Below are 17,622 nucleotides of genomic sequence, written 5' to 3'. Positions count from 1 at the left end.
TAGGTGGCTGTGGTAGCACCCCGCTAGCAGTGTTTGAAGAGGCCAAATCTTAAACTGGTGTGGAGGTTCAACTGTACTACTTACATTGTATGTTTTAGGGCAGTGACTCTCAACCTTTCTAGACTACTGTACCCCTTGCAGGTGTCTGATTTGTCTTGCGTACCCCAAGTTTTAAGTACCTTACTTAAAAACTACTTGCTTACACAATCAGATATAAAAATACAACAGTGACACAGCACACTATTACTGAAAAATTGCTTACTTTCTCATTTTTACCATATCACCTTGATCAATCGGTCCTTCAGCCCTCATATAGATTGCACCGATCACAATACGCCTTCCATTCTTCTCATATCCTGGCCTTCCTTTTTCATGTGCGGCCATGTCTTTTCACGATAAAATGTTCCCATCTCTTTGGAGGTCGGCCAAGTGGTCGTTTCAGTTCCCGTGGGTACCACTCGGCGACAGCTTCAGTCCATCGATAGTCAGTGAGCCTCGCTATATGCGCGGCCCATCGCATTTTACTGTGCGTGCTCTCAACAACAACGTCCTGCACTCCACTCTACTGTCTGATCACTTCATTGGGGACTCTGCTGTGGATTGAAATTCCCAGAATTCTTCTTTCTGTCGCCCTCTCTGTGACAGAAAGTTACTGCTCCTCTGTCTTTGTCAGCGTCCATGTTTCGCTGCCGTACAACATTGTTGGCAGTACTGTTGAGCTGAAGTGGCTGGCGCGTGTTGCGTTATTGATTTTTCCTGCTTTCTTTCTTTGCGAGAGTTCACCTTTCTGATTGTGGCGCATGTTAATTTGTTGGCCCAAATAGACACATTGCTCAACTTCTTCTCTTCTCCCTTGATGATTATTTGGGCTTTTGGCGAGGTATCAGACCACATAAAATTCGTTTTGGAGCCGTTAATTTTCAGTTCGACTTGGCTGCTTTTTGTGCTGAGTTCTCGCAGAATTTTCTGTAGCTTAATATCGTCCGTGAATCTGAGATGGTTTAACTTCTCTCTATTGATGTTGATTCCACCCTTCCAATTCTTCCACCTCATTACCATTTCAAGGCAGGTTGTGAAGAGTTTGTGAAACCATGTCTCCTTGTTTCACACCTTTCTTGACTGGGATGCGAAGGGGAATATCAAATCAAGTTATATTTGTAGTGCAGTCAGAATTTGCTTCCTTTAATGGTTTGATATAGTTTGTGTTGATGCCTTGCTCTGCAAGAGTTGTCAACACTGCATTGATCTCTATGCTGTTGAATGCTTTTTTTATAGTTAACGAAGGCAATACATAAAGGGAATTTGTATTCCCTTGAATGTTCCAATAGCTGGTTTATAGTGGAAAATATGGTCCATTGTGCTGAAATTCCTTCGAAAGCCTACCTGCTCTCTCGGCTGATGCTCATCCAGACTCTTGTAGACATGTGAGAGCAGGGATATTGGACGATAGTTCTTTAGATCTTCATGATCGCCCTTCTTGTACAACAGAATGGTGTTGGACTCCTTCTAGCTAGATGGGATCTTCTGCATTTCCAAGTAATGGCTAAACCTCTGCGCAAGGGTTTCCCAGCAGTCTTGGCTTCCAGCTCTTATTATTTCGATTGTCAGTCCATCTTTACCTGGGGCTTTTCCTTCCTTCATTTGGTGAACTGCATGTCGAACTTTGCTGACAAGGACTGGGAGTACATGCTCGTTGGTCTGTTGAAATGTTGGTACTGGGACATTTATCTGAGACGCGAAGAGTTCGGTGTAGAAATCTTTGCAGACCGCTTCCGTCACTGTACTGTCAATTACTAGTTTTCCGTCCCTGTTCTTCAGCGCCATTATTGTACCATATAATTATAAAATCAATTAGAATATAAATATTGTACTTACATTTCAGTGTACAGTACAGGGATGGCCAAACTTACTGACCCTTTGGGCCGCGCATGACAATCTTCAGAAGTTCAAGAGCCAGGGCGCACCTGCAGCCCCAAAACCCGCCCACTTCCCTGCTCCACTGCCAGAGGTGATGCAAGGGGGGAGGCACATAGGGTCATGGTTCCATTCCCCCCCCCCCCACCCGCCCAATTTTTGCCAGGATTTGCTGGCTCTGCTCGGTCACATGGTGCTGCCGGGACCCCTCTCTGCACAGCAGCTGCTGCCTCTCCCCATGGAGCTAAAGCAGTGGCCCCTCCCTGCAGCTCCCAGCTGTTTGCTGCTGCCTCCATGCAGAACTAACACCTGGAAGTTGCAGGGAGGGGCTGCTGAAGGTAAGGGGGGGGGACGTGCCTGGGTGTGTGTGTGACTCAAGCTATGGGGGTGAGGCAAACCTTTAAATTTTGCCCCTCACTATCAGTAGGCACCAGTTGTCTCTGGAAGAAGCTCCTAGAGCCACCACCCCGCCACAGGGCAGAAGCCTGAGCTTCTGGTAGGCAGAGAATGGGGGGAGGCGTCAGGGGCTCCATGAGCCACACTTTAACTGTAAAAGAACCACATGCGGCTCACGAGCCACAGTTAGGCCACCCTGGTATGGTATATAGAGAGGTATAAACAAGTCATTGTCTGTATGAAATTTTAGTCTGTACTGACTTCACTAGTGCTTTTTATGTAGCTCGTTGTAAAACGAGACCAATATCTAGATGAGTTGATGTACCCCCTGGAAGACCTCTGCGTACCCCCAGGGGTATGTGTACCCCCAGTTTAGAACCACTGTTTTAGAGCACTCATGTTGTCAGTTTTTTCTCCAATATCTTTCAGCAATAATAAATTAATTAATGGTATGTCTACACTGGAGCTAGAAGGTGTGATCTCTGGCTTGAGTAGACATATTCATGATATGAACTAACACACTAAAAAAGCAGGGTAGCTGCCGTGGGATGGGCTAGCTTCCCCGAGTACATTCTTAGGATCTCAGATGGGATTGTGTTGAGGGTGATTAACCCGTCCTACCACTCGTGCCACTGCAGCTACGTTTCTGTTTTAAGCACACTAGTTCTATTAGAGCTAGTATGGGTATGTCTGCTTGAACTGAAAATTACACCTTCCAGCTCCATACGTACCCTAGGCTTTCAAATGCCTCTTACCTAAAAAACTTACTTATCCTCCTATCCCCTCTCCCCCCCCCCCCCAAAAATAAAATAAAATAATTTCAGACATAAATTACATAGGAATGTATTTACCACATCAGATCAGGCTGTTTCAACAGCAGCGGCCAATACCCGATGCTTCAAAGGAAATACAAAATTCTGTAGTTGCTTGCCAACTATATAGTGTTTTTCTCAAAGTTGGATGTGGGGGAAACTGCTTCCTGTCTGCTGACAAGCTTATGCCCTGAAGCTTTGGACTCAATTACTCTTTTGGACTGTGCAGCTACAAATATTAATGGTTATGATATCCAGCCTTGTTGTGTTTTACATCAGCCACTGTATCCCAGTGACACCTGTAATAGTGAATGCCATGGATTTTTCTGAGTTTTTCTAAACTTACTGCTCTTGAATAACTGTTATAGTTAAGGTAGAATTTTTTAAAATAAACTGGTCAAAACCTCCATATAGGGGATGCAGTGAGAACTAGGAGCTCCATTATTTGCTCAAACAGACTGCTGAATTCTTTACCACTTTCTCATGGATTCGGTTTTCTTTTGACTTTCTTTATTTTTTGTTCATTTCACTTCCCTGACTCTGTTTTTGTTTTGTTTTGACACTTGAATATGCTTTGTCCTTCCTCCCCATATTACTCCTGAGGGAATTCTGCACCAAAAATATAAAAATTCTGCACACAATATTTTAAAATTCTGCAAATTTTCTTTATCAATAAATAAATGTGGAGGCTCCAGCACTGCAGTGGGGAGCACCCTGCAGCCCCTTGCCCTGGGACAGGGACTCGGCGGTGAAACTGCACCCACCCCTGACAAAGCACAAGGGCTGGGCCTGCCCCAGAAACACCCTGGGGCCCTGCCATTCTGTGTCAGGCACACCAGTTGTGGGCAGGCAGGTTCAGCACAGCAGAATCCAAGTGTAGAAGGACTTAATGTGGGGAGATCCAGGTGTGGGATAAGAGGGCTCTGTGTGGGGTAATCTGGGTGCGGGCAGCTCATGGGGGGGATCTGGATGCACAGGGGTTCATTGGGGCTTTCTGGGTGCAGGGGCAATGGAACTCTGCAGGGGGTCCAGGTGAGGGTGGTTGGGCCTCAGCAGGAGGGGTCTGAGCGTGTTGTAATGGGGCTTGGTGGGGGGGTATGTGTGTGGAGAGCTCAGTGTGGGGGTCTGGGTGCTGGGACTGTGGGGGGCTCATTGAGGTGGTCCAGGTGCAGGGGGAGGGCTCGTTTGGGGGAGTTCGAAGGGCCTGCTTATTGGGGGAGCCCCAGCTGCTGCTGCCGCCACCGTCAAGGGAACACCGCATGCTGGGCTCCTGCTTCCCCTGTCCCTTTCTCTTCCCCATCCCATCCCCCTTCCCACCGTCCCCTGCCCCTATCTCCTGCCCTCACTCCCACATTCCTGCCCTATACCACCCTCCTTTCTTCCCTACTGCCTCTTCCCCATCCCATTCACCTTCCCCTGTTTCCACCAACTTGTCCAGCCCCACTGCAGGCACTCATTCCTGTACAGAAGACAGGATGGCTCCTAGCACACAGAAGGGGAGCACAACCAGTACTAGGACCCATGAGGCAGTGTCCGAGCGGCACCCTCCTTCAGCTGGGCAGCTCTGTGCTCCAAGAAATGAGGGGCAGTAGCACGTGACCCTGCATGCCCCCCATGCCTAGCCTTTGGGAGGGCAGTGCCTCTCCAAACTAAGCCCATGGGCGTTCCCAGGTCCCCCGCCCCCACATGGCTTCCCTTTGCTTCCCTGTCATTTTCTGTGGGGAAGCAAAGAAATCTGCGGGGGGACATGAATTCTCTGTGTGTGCCGTGGCACAGAATTCCCCCAGGAGTATCACATGTTCCTTGCTTTTCTCCTGAGTGCAATCCTGTTGCTGTTACTGCACTTTTGTGTTCATTTATTTCCAACTGGTGCAGGACCTGATTCAAACATTCTGTCCTTTCTCCTGTTAAAGTTCTGCCTCCTGTTTTAGTGTCAGAGGGAAAATTCCTCTTTGTGAACCTCACTATCTCACCGCACACTGGGTGATCAGCATTTGAAACAGAAGAAATGGTAGCTTGTTTCCCAGGCCATTATTTTATCTGGCATCACTGTTTTACCTCACGTGGCACTTCACAAAGAATGTTGGGCTAATTTTGTGTGTTCTCTCTGTATGCAGGAATAATTGCAATTCAGTGGCATTTACAAGGAAATGGGTAAAGTTGATCTGAGCTGCAGATTGCTTCTTGTCCTGTGTGGGAGGGGGAGGGGAAAATACAGCACAGCTTTTTTTTTTTTTTTAGTGACTCATTTTGACTGTAAAAAAGGGACGGTTGTGATTGAGGTTTGGGGTTTTTTGATAAATCACTACTTTACGTACAGCGTATTAGAAATATTTTAGTCTGTCCTGTTTCTTAAAATGGGGAAATGATAGTGTCATACAGCTGAATTACATCAAATGATACAGTATCTTGCCTAGTCCGATGTTTCACAGTGAATATTTAGTAGAGAATTACTGAGATGAAATTGCAGAATTCTGACGTGAATAGAGTACTTCACACCATAAGCATGAGTCATTTATTACCTTTAGTATGTAATATGTTCTGCGATAGTGTTTGAGTACAGAATGTTTGGTATTTAATTATTAGATATCAAATTATAAAAATACCAGTGGTGTTCGTTAGATATTATTTAAATACAGTATTGCTAACACCAGGTGCTCAAGAATCATGAGGCAGGACCCCCAAAATTGAGATTGGCTTAAAAGCTTGAGACTTAAAAAGAAACCAGGCTTATTTTTAATTTGCCTTCTGTTTTTTGAACCTCTAGGGTTCATGTTTTCCATCTTTCCTTCACAACCAGGGCAGGTTTTTTTCAGCTAAGATTCTCTTGTCACATGACTCCAGGAAAATTAATATCACAAGACTTAAGTTTAAATCATGAGTTGGCAAGCCTGGAAATAAGACATGTAAACACACAAATGTACAGAGGAAAGTACAATCCCTGTATCAATGGGTATTCAATTGAAACTTCATATTCTGCCCTCAAACATACTTGCAACTCCATTTGAAATCAGTGGGAGTTGTACATGCTAATGATAGGGCAGGATTTTGTCTTAAAGGAGTTGATGAGCTAAGTAATCACTAGGAACAGCTAAAAAAATGCCTTCATTTGCATCTCTTCTCATTCACAGAAAAATGATGAAAATGGGAACTGCTCTGGAGAAGGTATTGAGTTTCCTACAACCAATTTGTACGAACTGGAGAGCAGAGTCTTAACAGATCACTGGTCCATACCATATAAGCGAGAAGAGTCCCTGGGCAAGTGCCTAATTGCATCTACCTACCTAGCAAGACTTGGTAAGTTCTGTTTTTGACTTTTTTTTTTAATGGGTTCAGTGTGTATTTAGGAAGAGTACTTACAAATTCTGTGTAAAGGTGTATACAGAGGATACGCTCTAGAAAACTGCAATTTTTATACTTACTAACTAGTGCCATACAAAAATATTGCACTCCTTCTAGAACAGTTAACAATCTGCTGTTGTGAGCTCATACTGGTTCTGCAAAGAGGGTTTGAATTTTGTCTTCATGTGTGCTTGATTGTAGAATAGAATAGGCATGCAGTTTTTTCGATGTTTTAAAGATTGTAAATATTTTTGTATGTAAAATGGTTTCATTTTTAAAATTACTGTTAATAAAGAGCTGTATTAATTTACTTGGGCATTTATTATTATTATTAATGATGTTTGTGTCCAAGCTCACTCCATATTGAGCTGTAGAGTAGGTTATTTGGCCAGGCTGTCCTAGTGGAAATACTCTGCCATATCATAGACTTGGGTTGATTCCTTTCTGGTCAACAAGTTGTCAGGGGCTGATGGTGCTGTGGCAGCAACATGCTCAACTCCTGAGGTTGAAGGTATACGTGAACTTGCTTTTCAGTATGCCCTCTGGCGAGCTAAAAGGAGGTTATGCTATGTTGTTGTGTTGGTGGAAGACTCTCAGCTAATTTTTTTACGCACTGTATACTCTAGGTTGTATGTGAGTTTGTTATGGTGGATGAGCAGCACAAGAATGATTTGTGCAAGTATCAAAACATAAACTGTGTTGTTGAAAGGAAAAACACCTATAGAGGTGAAGTTCTGTTAATGCCACGTAGTTGTACCCGATGGAATGTTTGGAAATTAAACTGCTCCTAATTTCTAAAAGGCTGGAGATCTAGTTTCTTTGACCTCCAGTCCCTTTTGGTGGAAGACATATAGCACGAGTAATGTCATCCCAATCGGATGCTTATTGCTTTGCTCACACCTTATTTGTGAGCTCATCTTCTGTGACCTCAGTAGCAAGGCTTTGAGATCTAGAGCTCATGAGGCTGTAAGAAATCAGCCAGAGGTAATCATAAATTATATACCCTCTATTCTTTTTGAAAAGGTCTTTCTGATTCTGATGAGAATTGCAAAAGATTCATGGACAGATGTATGCCTGAAGCATTTAAAAAGGTAAGGGGGAGGAAAGTGCACAAATCCAACTTTTGTGTTTGGGAGTCCATTTCATGAAATGTTTGTTCTGGTCCATTCTGATGTGTGCCTCAGATATTATGGTGACTGGGGTCATATAAATTTTTCAGTAGAATTGAACACTTATGCCCCAATCCTGCATCTGTGCTGAGCTCCATTGAAATCAATGGGGTCCTTCTTATGGATGGATCCCTCCATCCGGAGTCAGTTGCAGGATCGTGGCCTTAACTGGTGTATGTTGATACAGTGCTTTGAAGGTCTAAAGATCCATAAATATTAGGATGTATTATTTTTTAGTACTAATGACCAGTCTTCCTCTCTCATTCTTCCATTGTAATCGTTCTGTCCCCCAGGTCTGAAAAGTTGGAGTCATCTGTGACTCCTCTCTCTCTCCATTAACCTACATAGTTAGACCCCTAACTCCTGCCACTTCTGCCTTTTACAGCGTAGCCAAAATGTGTCCCTTCCTTTCTGTGCTTTACTGCCAAAACTTTCTTTCATGCTTTGATTTCCTGCCTGGCCTAGTGTGAACTCCTACGCTTTGGAGTTCTCAATATCTATCTTGCTTTCCTCCATCCTGTTCCATAATCTGTGGCCTAACTTTGTTCCTTGCCCATCACTCTGACTATATCACGCTGTCCCACTTAAAATTACCTTTGCTGGCTTTATGTCCCGTTCCACATCAGTCTCAAACTTTGTCCTTCCTTTCAAAGCTATGAACAAACTCTGTCCTGCTTCTGTCTCAGCACTGGTTGACGGTGCAGACTGCCTTACCCTGCTACCTAAAGTGCCATGCGCATCTGTGGTCCCATATTCCAATGGTAAACAAGGGATAGACCTTTGAAACTAACTGGTATTTTAGGAGTTAAGAATAATTGTCTTGTATATAATTTTCTAAATGTACATCAGTTATTAAGCCCTGCAATTTCCAGGAAGAAATATATTTCAGGTAGAAGGATTTTAAGAAAATAAATTCATGTTCCAATTGGCTTGGGATTAATGTCTGTGCTTTTTAACCACTGGGTGATTTCTACCCACTTAGTTTTCATCCTGGATAGCTGGGGTGTATGTCAGGTGGAGGAGAGATGAAAGAGGGTAGCTGAAAGATTCTGTTTGCGGAGGTAAAAGTTTAAAGTCTGCTGCTGGGTTACATTTACTCTAAAATACCCATAAGCCACTTATGAAGCTTAATGCACTGTAGTTTCCGAAAATCTTAAAAAATAAATTAAATAGTCTTTGGGTTCTTTGAGGTTATAAAGCTTAGTAATTTGAATGCAAGCACTTCAAACACAGCTGGTAATGTTTACTTAATTGCTGTTTCTACCTTTTAAAAACCTAATGTAGTTTTCTTATCAGTTTGGCCTAACATGTTGGTTTAATGCTGCCTCCCAATCCATTAAAAATGTTCTTTAAACATCCACCTCTTCAGTAGTGCACATTTTCCTTGGTTTCTAAGGAAAATTATATTCGAGAGGTGATATAGTAAACCATGACTTCAAGCAAAGTAATGTGGCTGTGTGACAAGCTTATTGCAAGAATTAAAAATGGATTATCTAACATCCTGCAAACATGTTAACAGAGTTACTCAAGCACTTAGAAATAAAGACAGTAAAGTGAATGGCCCTCCTCCATACAAAACTTTTCTGAGTTAATAGTGATTTCCAAGGGAAACCGTCAGTGTATTTTGATAATTACCTCTTAGTCTCTGCTATACCCGGTTTCTAATTAGTAAGTTTTAAAATGGTGAAATTATAAATATCACTGTTACTTTTCCTACCTTCCTGCTGTATAAAGATATCATAAATCATATTTCTATTAGAGTACTACCAAGTACTGTGAGGGAAAAGTGTTACTCTGAAAATAATCAGTGCCAGAGATTGATGCATCTTTCTCATTTTGGTAGCTGCTGACATCGAGTGCTGTTCATAAATGGGGTACTGAAATCCATGAGGGAATCTACAACATGTTGATGCTGCTAGTAGATCTGGTCGCAGAGAGAGTGAAACAAGACCCAATTCCTGTTGGCCTTCTGGGTGTGCTTACAATGGTACTGTATTTTTATCATGCAATCTCTTGTAATGGTAATATTTTACATCCATGGAGACATTTGACTCACTTTGAAGGAGAATAGAAGTTCTAGAAGGAATTAATATTCATTAGTTTTATTAATGTCCTTAAAATATGAAAGTCTCTAGAAATCCGTTCTTAAACATCATGGATGGTTTGTTTACAATCTTCAGGAAAGCCCTTGTGACTTCTAATATTTCTGTTGTTACTGTTTACCATTTAAAGCATGAACTCAGACTGTTGCCAAAATATTAAAAAGTGAGTAATGATTTTTTGCATGTCTGTTTTTGCGTGTTGAACTTGAGAGACCCGAAAGGGGCCTGACTTTTCAGATTGAGTGCTCAATGCTTTCTGAAAATCAGCCATCTTTAAGGTATTTCAAGTTTTTAGCATTCAAATCATTCGTCACTTTCTAAAATCTTCGCTTGTATTCCTGTTCTAAAGAGGCTATCATTGCCAAAAGAATGACCATAGGTCTGGGAGGTGGGAACTCCTGTCTTCTAATCCCTCCTCTGACACTACTGTGGCCATGTGCAAATCACTTTAACCCCCTTTCAGTCTGTCCTCCCTCTCTGTAGAAGCAAATCAAGAAGGGGCTATCTACCTGCCTCAAGTTGGAGGATTGTTGGAGATTGTTTGTACGGTGTTCTGAAGTTTTAATACTGTATATGTTAAGTACTAAGTATCGTTAACATGAATTATCCATGCTAAACTGTTAATTTCTCTTTCACTTGGAAAAATTAGCCATGCTCAAGAACTGTGTTCAACTACTGAAGTCAAATATTAACAAGATCTGTCTTTGAGACTCACAAATAAGCCACGTTGTGGTTGATTTTTGTTTGTTTGTTTCAAGGCTTTTAACCCTGACAATGAATACCATTTCAAGAATCGAATGAAGGTATGCCAGAGAAACTGGGCAGAAGTCTTTGGAGAAGGAAATCTGTATGCTGTCTCGCCCATATCTACTTTCCAGAAGGTGATCATACATATTTTTGTCTGTTTTATAGAACAGAAATGCTTTAGAACCCGAGAGTATAAAAGGCTTATCCAATATATGTAAATGCTTATCCAAAATAAGCTGAAGTAAATCTTTTAAAAATATTGAGTGGCTTTTGAATACCAAATTTGGTTGCTGGGGAAGGGGCAGTATGCAGAGCTACATCCGCCCCCACCCCCGAGGGGTTGGGGGGGGGGCGCGGTGCAGGGGCATGCTGGCCGCTTCCGGGAGCGGCGTGGGCTGAGGCAGGTAGGGAGCCTGCCTTAGCCCCACAGTGCCGTCACCCGGGAGCTGCCCGAGGTAAGTGCTGTCTGGCGGGAGCCCACACCTCAGCCCTGAGCCCCCTCCTGGAGCCAGCACCCCGTACCCCCTCCTGCACCCCAACACTCTGCCCCAGCCTGGAGTCCACTCCTGCACCCAAACTCTCTCCCAGAGCTTGCATCCCTCACCCCCTCCTGCACCCAAACCCCCTGCCCCAGGCTCAGCCCGGAGCCCCTCCTACACTCAGAATCCCTTGGCCCCAGCCCAGACCCTGCACCCCCTGCCCCAGTCCAGTGAAAGTGAGTGAGGGTGTGGGAGAGTGAGTGATGGAGGGAGGGGAGATGGAGTGAGCAGCGTGGGGCCTTGTGGAAGGGGTGGGGTAGATCCAGGGTTGCACTTAAATTCAAAAAGTGATCTTGTGTGAATAAAGGTTGGAGACCACTGATCTAACATCTCTAGCTTTTGCTATATAAAATGACCTAGTTGCTCTAGTCCACAAAACCACTATCTTAATTAACCCTCTTGTTAGCAGTCTCAGCAGACAGTTCAGAACTGATCAAGTCTACATGCTCATTCAGTCTCATACATGTAAAGGTGGTCCCTTCAGGTCAGGGTGGTGGCACTCTGGTAGAGATGCAATGTGAGGCTTGCAGTGCCATTGTAGGTGCTGTACCTGTTGTGTGGATAAATAAGGTTTCAGTCTCTGGTTATCACTCTGTTGCTAAAAAGAAAGCTCGTGGCTTGTGAAAACAAAAAGAAACTTTGCCAAAATTCAGGGAAAGTTCTTCCGTAATATTCCACACTACTGATAAGTTATAATTATGACTGTGTCAGTCAGCAGCCTCATAGCTTAATGTTGCCACAACCCATGGTCAGTGATGACAGGGATTGTCCAAAAAAGGATTATGTTAATAAGAACAACCCAAAGCTCCAGCTGCACTCAGTTAAGAAGGTAGCATAAACACATTAATATATTCTTTGAAGTAGTAGCACATACTTAAAGCTAACTAACCCAAAATGCTAAATGCAGCACACAATTAAAAAAAAATCTGCCTTTCACATATTGTTTTAAAATATGTTGCCAATTAACTTTTTTTAATTGTCTAGGAACCTCATGGGTGGCTGGTGGATCTGGTAAACAGGGTAGGTAAAGCTAAACTGAAAAGAACTGTTGATAGTATATGGTGTCTGTCACTTTAATTCATTGCTATCAAAAGTGATTCTTCATATTTGTTCCCATAGAGGATGACAACCATGTAGAGCAATGAGTTTTATGCTTTTAACCCTGCCCAACATAGATGGTAAGGTCCTTGCCAAGGCAATCATGCTGGGTTGCCTCCCTCTTCCTTGCCCACCTTTGCACTACTGATTTGTACCCTTCAGCTGAGGAAGGCCAGGGGTCACCTCTGAGGCTGCAGTGCCATTCCACAAACAGCTGCTAGGGAATGCTAGAGAGATGCATCCTGCCTGCTGTCCCTCAGCTTGTCGTCCTATGTGGATCTTCTAGCCTTCTTCCCCTTACCCACCTTTGCTTAAGGAGGTAGAATCTCAAGCTTGCTTTTGAACCCAGGACTCCACCATAATAGTATGTTGTGTTCTCCAGTGAGCCATCAAATAGACATGAAAGCACAAGTCTTATGTTAAACTTAAAATCCCACTGTGAAAGATCCTTGTTGACAGCTCAAGCATCTTGTCTTGAATTCTTATTTCAGAGATGATCATTGGAGAACAAAGCTTTATACACTCCAAGTTAAAGCCTGGAATATGTGCTTTAATCACATAATTAAAAGGCAGACTGTTGTAATTCATTGACTTGCTATTGCTTTTTGCAGTTTGCAGAGTTGGGTGGATTTTCAGCAATTCAGTCTAAACTCCATTCAGAAGATATTGAACTTGGGGTAAGTTAGTCTTCTGTTGATGTCTCTTTTTTTTTTTTTATATGTTAATGTTCTATAGCAAGGGATACTGGTAATTTGATACGTCGAATGCTTTCCTCAGTACAGAAGAAGTGCTCCAAAAAGAATGCTGTGATAATTCTTTGGTATGGAATGGTTGGAGGTCAGGGAACTGTATTTGAGATGAGACTTAGAGTTGGTCTCTACGGAGAGTTGACACCTGGCAAGCTGGGGTCTAAATCTACACATTGCAGCTGCATCCTAACTAGCCATGTGTACTCTGTTACCATGCTCTAAAAGTTCTGTAATGCATTATGGTTCTACTGCTGCTTGAAAGAAAAACAAAGTCTGAACCACTTGTTACTAAAGATCCCATGAATCTACCCAGAAGAGAGCAGTTATTAGCATTGGTGTCCTGAATTCATTTCAATTTGGGTAATTATGTTCAGCATCCCAGTTTTAAGTGGGTGTAAACTGTTACATAGTTTTAGCATTTATCACTGAAGTAGCTGCATTTCAGTTGCAGGGAAGGTGATTCCCATGTGTAAATTATTTAAAAAAAATCTTTGGTTCATATATTTCATCTATCTTTTTTATCAATGGAAGAAAGCATAAAATCGTCACTTGTGAAGTTTGCAGATGACCCAAACATTGGGAGAATGGTAAATAATGAAGAGGGCAAGTCACTAAAACAGAGCAATCTGGATCGCTTGGTAAACTGGATGCAAGCAAATAATATCATTTTAATATGGCTAAATGTAGGCCAAAGAATGTAGACCATACTTACACAATGGGGGACGATATCCTGGGAAGAAGTGCCGCTGAAAAGGACTTGGGAGTCATGGCGGATGATCAGCTGAACATGAGCCCCCAGTGCCATGCTGTGGCCAAAAGAGCTAATAGTGATCCTTGAATGTGTAAACAGGGGAATCTCAAGCTGGAGTAGAGAGGTTATTTGGCACTGATGCAAGCGCTGCTGGAATTCTGTGTCCAGTTTTGATGTCCACAATTCAAGAAGGATGTTAAAAAATTGGAGAGGGTTGAGAGAAGAGCCATGAGAATGGTTAAGGATTAGGAAATGTGCCTTATAGCAATAAAATCAAGATGATGAATCTAGTTAGCTTAACAAAAAGAAAGTTAAGGATTGACTTGATTTCAGTCTTTAAGTACTTACATGAGGAACCAATATGTAATAATTGTCTCTCCAGTCTAGCAGACAAAAGTATAACGTGATCCCTTCGCTGGAAGTTGAAGCTAGACAAATTCAGGCTGGAAATAAGGTGTACATTGTCAACAGTGAGATTAATCATTGGAACAATTTACCAAGGGTTATGGAGGATTCTCCATCACTGGCAATTTTTAAATCAAAATTGGATCTTTTTCTAAGAGAGATTCTCTAGGAATTACTTTGGGAAAGGTCTATGACCTGTGTTTCAGAGGAGGTCAGACTAGATGATCACAATGGGACTTTCTGGCCTTGGAATCTATACACTAAATAACTCTAAATATGTTAACTACTGCATCAAAATTTGACACATTTAATTACTACATAAACTATACGGGGTCTTAGGTTCATAAAGCCGAACAGTGTTTGGTGTTGAATATAATTTAGAAGACTCAGATATAACAGATTTCAAATCTAAATAACCATGTCTAAGAACCAGAATACCGAGAAGAAGCACATTATTTCAAATTTTAATTGTCTGTAAAGTAATAACTTGTTCATCACCTGCAGTTGAACTACAAATTTGGAAAATGCTATTTCCTTTTAGTGGGTTGATTACTTCTTCCTCCCTCTTTCTCTCTCCTCCCCCCCCCCGCCACCCCACATTTATTAAGGAGAGGCAAGTAGTTTATATGCAAATATGACAGAAGGGGAGTTTATCTCGTTAAACTTAGACATTGCTATAGATTCTCTCCTCTTAACTTACTAGTAACTCCTTTCTTAAGAAAGTGATTTTTGACTAAGGACACTTAACTTACAGGCTGTTGGTTGTAGTGAGACACTCACTATTATGTAAGTCATTGCCTCTTCTCAGGAGGACATTGGTCTTGGTATGTCATAATGGCAAGTGAATTTCCTTCACTCTGCTTGAAAATTGATAAAATTTGGAAACCTTGGATCTCAAGATTTTTTTCATTCCATATGTGAAGGAAAATCCTTGTGTGACTGATCTGCATGAGGAACATTCTTCAGCATTGGGTCCTACACAGAAATCCACTTTCTGTTGAAGCCGTCTGGCAGATAGTGATAGGATTCATGAAGAAGGTGAATGTTGGATTTGGGGAAAGAAATTCTCTTTTGTGGCTTTCCACCAGAGAACGTGCATTTGTACTCTACAGTGCTGCAGAGTGAACCATCAAAGCATTTATTGGCTCTTGCATTGGACCAAAACAGACCATGAACAGACTCTAATAACAGAACCATAAAATGACAAAACCACTGAAAGTTGAGAAGGTCCTTTGTGTTAGCAAGCAAGAGAAACAATACTTAATGCATACCATTATTTTAAATCTGTTTCTTGGACTGCGTGTTGTCCATCATAACAAGAAGTCCCTTCAATGCTGAAGCAAAATTGTAAGCAATGGGAGGATAATTGGGATGTATGATACATGCTGCTTGTAAACCTTCACCTATGTTTTAAAGAATTTAATCATCAGTCTTAAAAGGGGTTACTGTGTCTGCGCCTAAATATCTACTATCTTTCTTCCAGGCAGTCTCTGCATTAGTTCAGCCATTGGGGGTGTGTGCAGAGTATCTCAACTCTTCTGTAGTGCAGGTAAAACACCAATTTTATGAGTTAATTTCAGAAAGTAGAAAAATGAACTTTGAAACACACAACTATATTGCTCCCTTGAGTTTTGTATTATTTTTTCTGTGTTAAAATGGATCTCTTAAAAAATGGCAACCAGAAGGCAACACTACTGGTACTTAAGTTTGGCATGAGAATCGGAAACTTAACATGGAAAACTGAATTAGTTTATCACTGACTTAGTTATCAAAGTGGTGGTTAATTTTGAAACACACTTAAACATGTCTGGTTTAGGGTGCAGGGTAGTTGTTTTGCATAGGCTAATATTAGTTGAGTGACACTTCTTTTGCTGTAAAATGTGCAAATACCAATTTTTAGATGCATTCACAAGTGAAGGTGGGGTGGGGAAATAAGTTGCCTTTCACAACACATGAAGGAATGTTGCATGCATTAGAGAAATTTCTGCATATTACAGTGGTGGGGAGCTACCCAGAACAAGGAGACCATATGTGCCATTTTTTACCCAAGAGAGTAGAAATGCCATTTTTAATTACAACTATGTAGTCTAGGGATGAGATTTTCAAAATCAGTTGAAAATCTCAACTTAACTTCTTGGTTTATATGAGTAGAAGGGTTTCTCATTATGTGAACATCCATATTCATTTGCTGAGGACAGTAGTCCTGAATCTTCTGATCTTCATCAGTGTAAATCAGAAGCAACTCCTTTGCAGTCAGTTGAACTATCCCAGGGTAAAACAGGTGTGACAAGAATCTGCCCCAATGAGTACCGCTTGCTTTGGACTCCTAGCTTTGTGACTGAGGCCTGGTCCACACTAACCCCCCACTTCGGACTAAGGTACGCAAATTCAGCTACGTTAATAACGTAGCTGAATTCGAAGTACCTTAGTCCGAACTTACCGCGGGTCCAGACGCGGCAGGCAGGCTCCCCCGTCGATGCCGCGTACTCCTCTCGCCGAGCTGGAGTACCGGCGTCGACGGCGAGCACTTCCGGGATCGATTTATCGCATCTAGACAAGACGTGATAAATCGATCCCAGAAGATCGATTGCCTGCCGCCAAACCAGGAAGTAAGTGTAGACGTACCCTGAGATCTAGGGTGTATATGTGAGCATGAGTTGGAAAATACATTGCTAGAGACAGGGACAGCTCTATGGTTTTTGCCGCCCCAAGCAAGGCAGTCAGGCAGCCTTCAGCGGCATGACTGCGGGCGGTCCGCCGGTCCCGCAGCTTCGGCGTACTCGCCGCTGAATTGCCGCCGAAACTGCAGGACCGGCGGACCTCCTGCAGGCAGGCCGCCGAAGGCTGCCTGACTGCTGCCCTCATGGTGACCGGCCCGTGCCCCCCGCGGCTTGCCGCCCCAGGGACGCGCTTGCTGCGCTGGTGCCTGGAGCCGCCCCTGGCCAGAGAGAAACATCTGTGATCCACATACCTTTGCTAAAATTATGGCAGATATTGCAACCCCGTGCAGTATCTTTAGGGGCCATTGTATTAAATTTATGAATGGCTTATGTATGATTGTGTTCTTTTCAATGGGGGAGGGCTACCAGAGCTCCTCTAAGACCTAAAAACAGTGAGGGCGATTAAAGTGAGTCACTGAGACTGAACAATCAAGAGAAATACCACACCCTGGAGTGGTTGGCATATGTACTAGTTCAAACTGGGTTTTCCAGAGACAGCCAGCCAAAGAAAGGGCTTTTGGGGATAAAAAGGCTGGATTTAAACTGACTCAGGTCCTTCTTTCTGATCCAAGAAACATGAGGCCCCAGCTCTTGCAAAAGAGTTGGAAAGACTTTGGCCTACTAGGGTCCTGTAAGACTTGTGGGTGACTCCTAGTATGTTGTTTAAATCTATTTTTTGTTTTTGTTTTTTTCTGTAATACTTTTACCTTAAGAATAAATATGCTTGCATAGAAAGAGCTGTGTGGTAATTTCTAGCTGCTGGCAATACACTATTCATAGCCTTCAGAGAGAAAGCAACACATGAGTTCTGGCTGTTAGACAAACTGGCTCGCTGGGAATATTGCAGCTGGTTTGGGGGTTTTTTGGTCACTCTATTC

At 42.7% G+C, this 17,622-nt stretch overlaps 1 protein-coding gene across 1 annotated transcript in view; it reads left to right on the top strand.

Annotated features, from left to right (window-relative positions):
- USP24 (ubiquitin specific peptidase 24) overlaps nt 1-17,622 on the top strand; it is a 105,508-nt gene that overhangs the window by 16,067 nt on the left and 71,819 nt on the right. The window contains exons 2-8 of the mRNA XM_065409056.1: nt 6,254-6,419; nt 7,488-7,555; nt 9,477-9,620; nt 10,494-10,616; nt 12,006-12,041; nt 12,731-12,796; nt 15,508-15,573. Of these exons, the coding sequence (XP_065265128.1) occupies nt 6,254-6,419; nt 7,488-7,555; nt 9,477-9,620; nt 10,494-10,616; nt 12,006-12,041; nt 12,731-12,796; nt 15,508-15,573 (669 nt within the window). The remainder of the gene's footprint in view (nt 1-6,253; nt 6,420-7,487; nt 7,556-9,476; nt 9,621-10,493; nt 10,617-12,005; nt 12,042-12,730; nt 12,797-15,507; nt 15,574-17,622) is intronic.

Source organism: Emys orbicularis, chromosome 8 (genome assembly GCF_028017835.1).
Source record: "Emys orbicularis isolate rEmyOrb1 chromosome 8, rEmyOrb1.hap1, whole genome shotgun sequence".
Lineage (NCBI taxonomy): Eukaryota > Metazoa > Chordata > Testudines > Emydidae > Emys > Emys orbicularis.
Note: the sequence above shows the minus strand (reverse complement) of the source record. Positions and strands in the feature narration are given on the sequence as shown.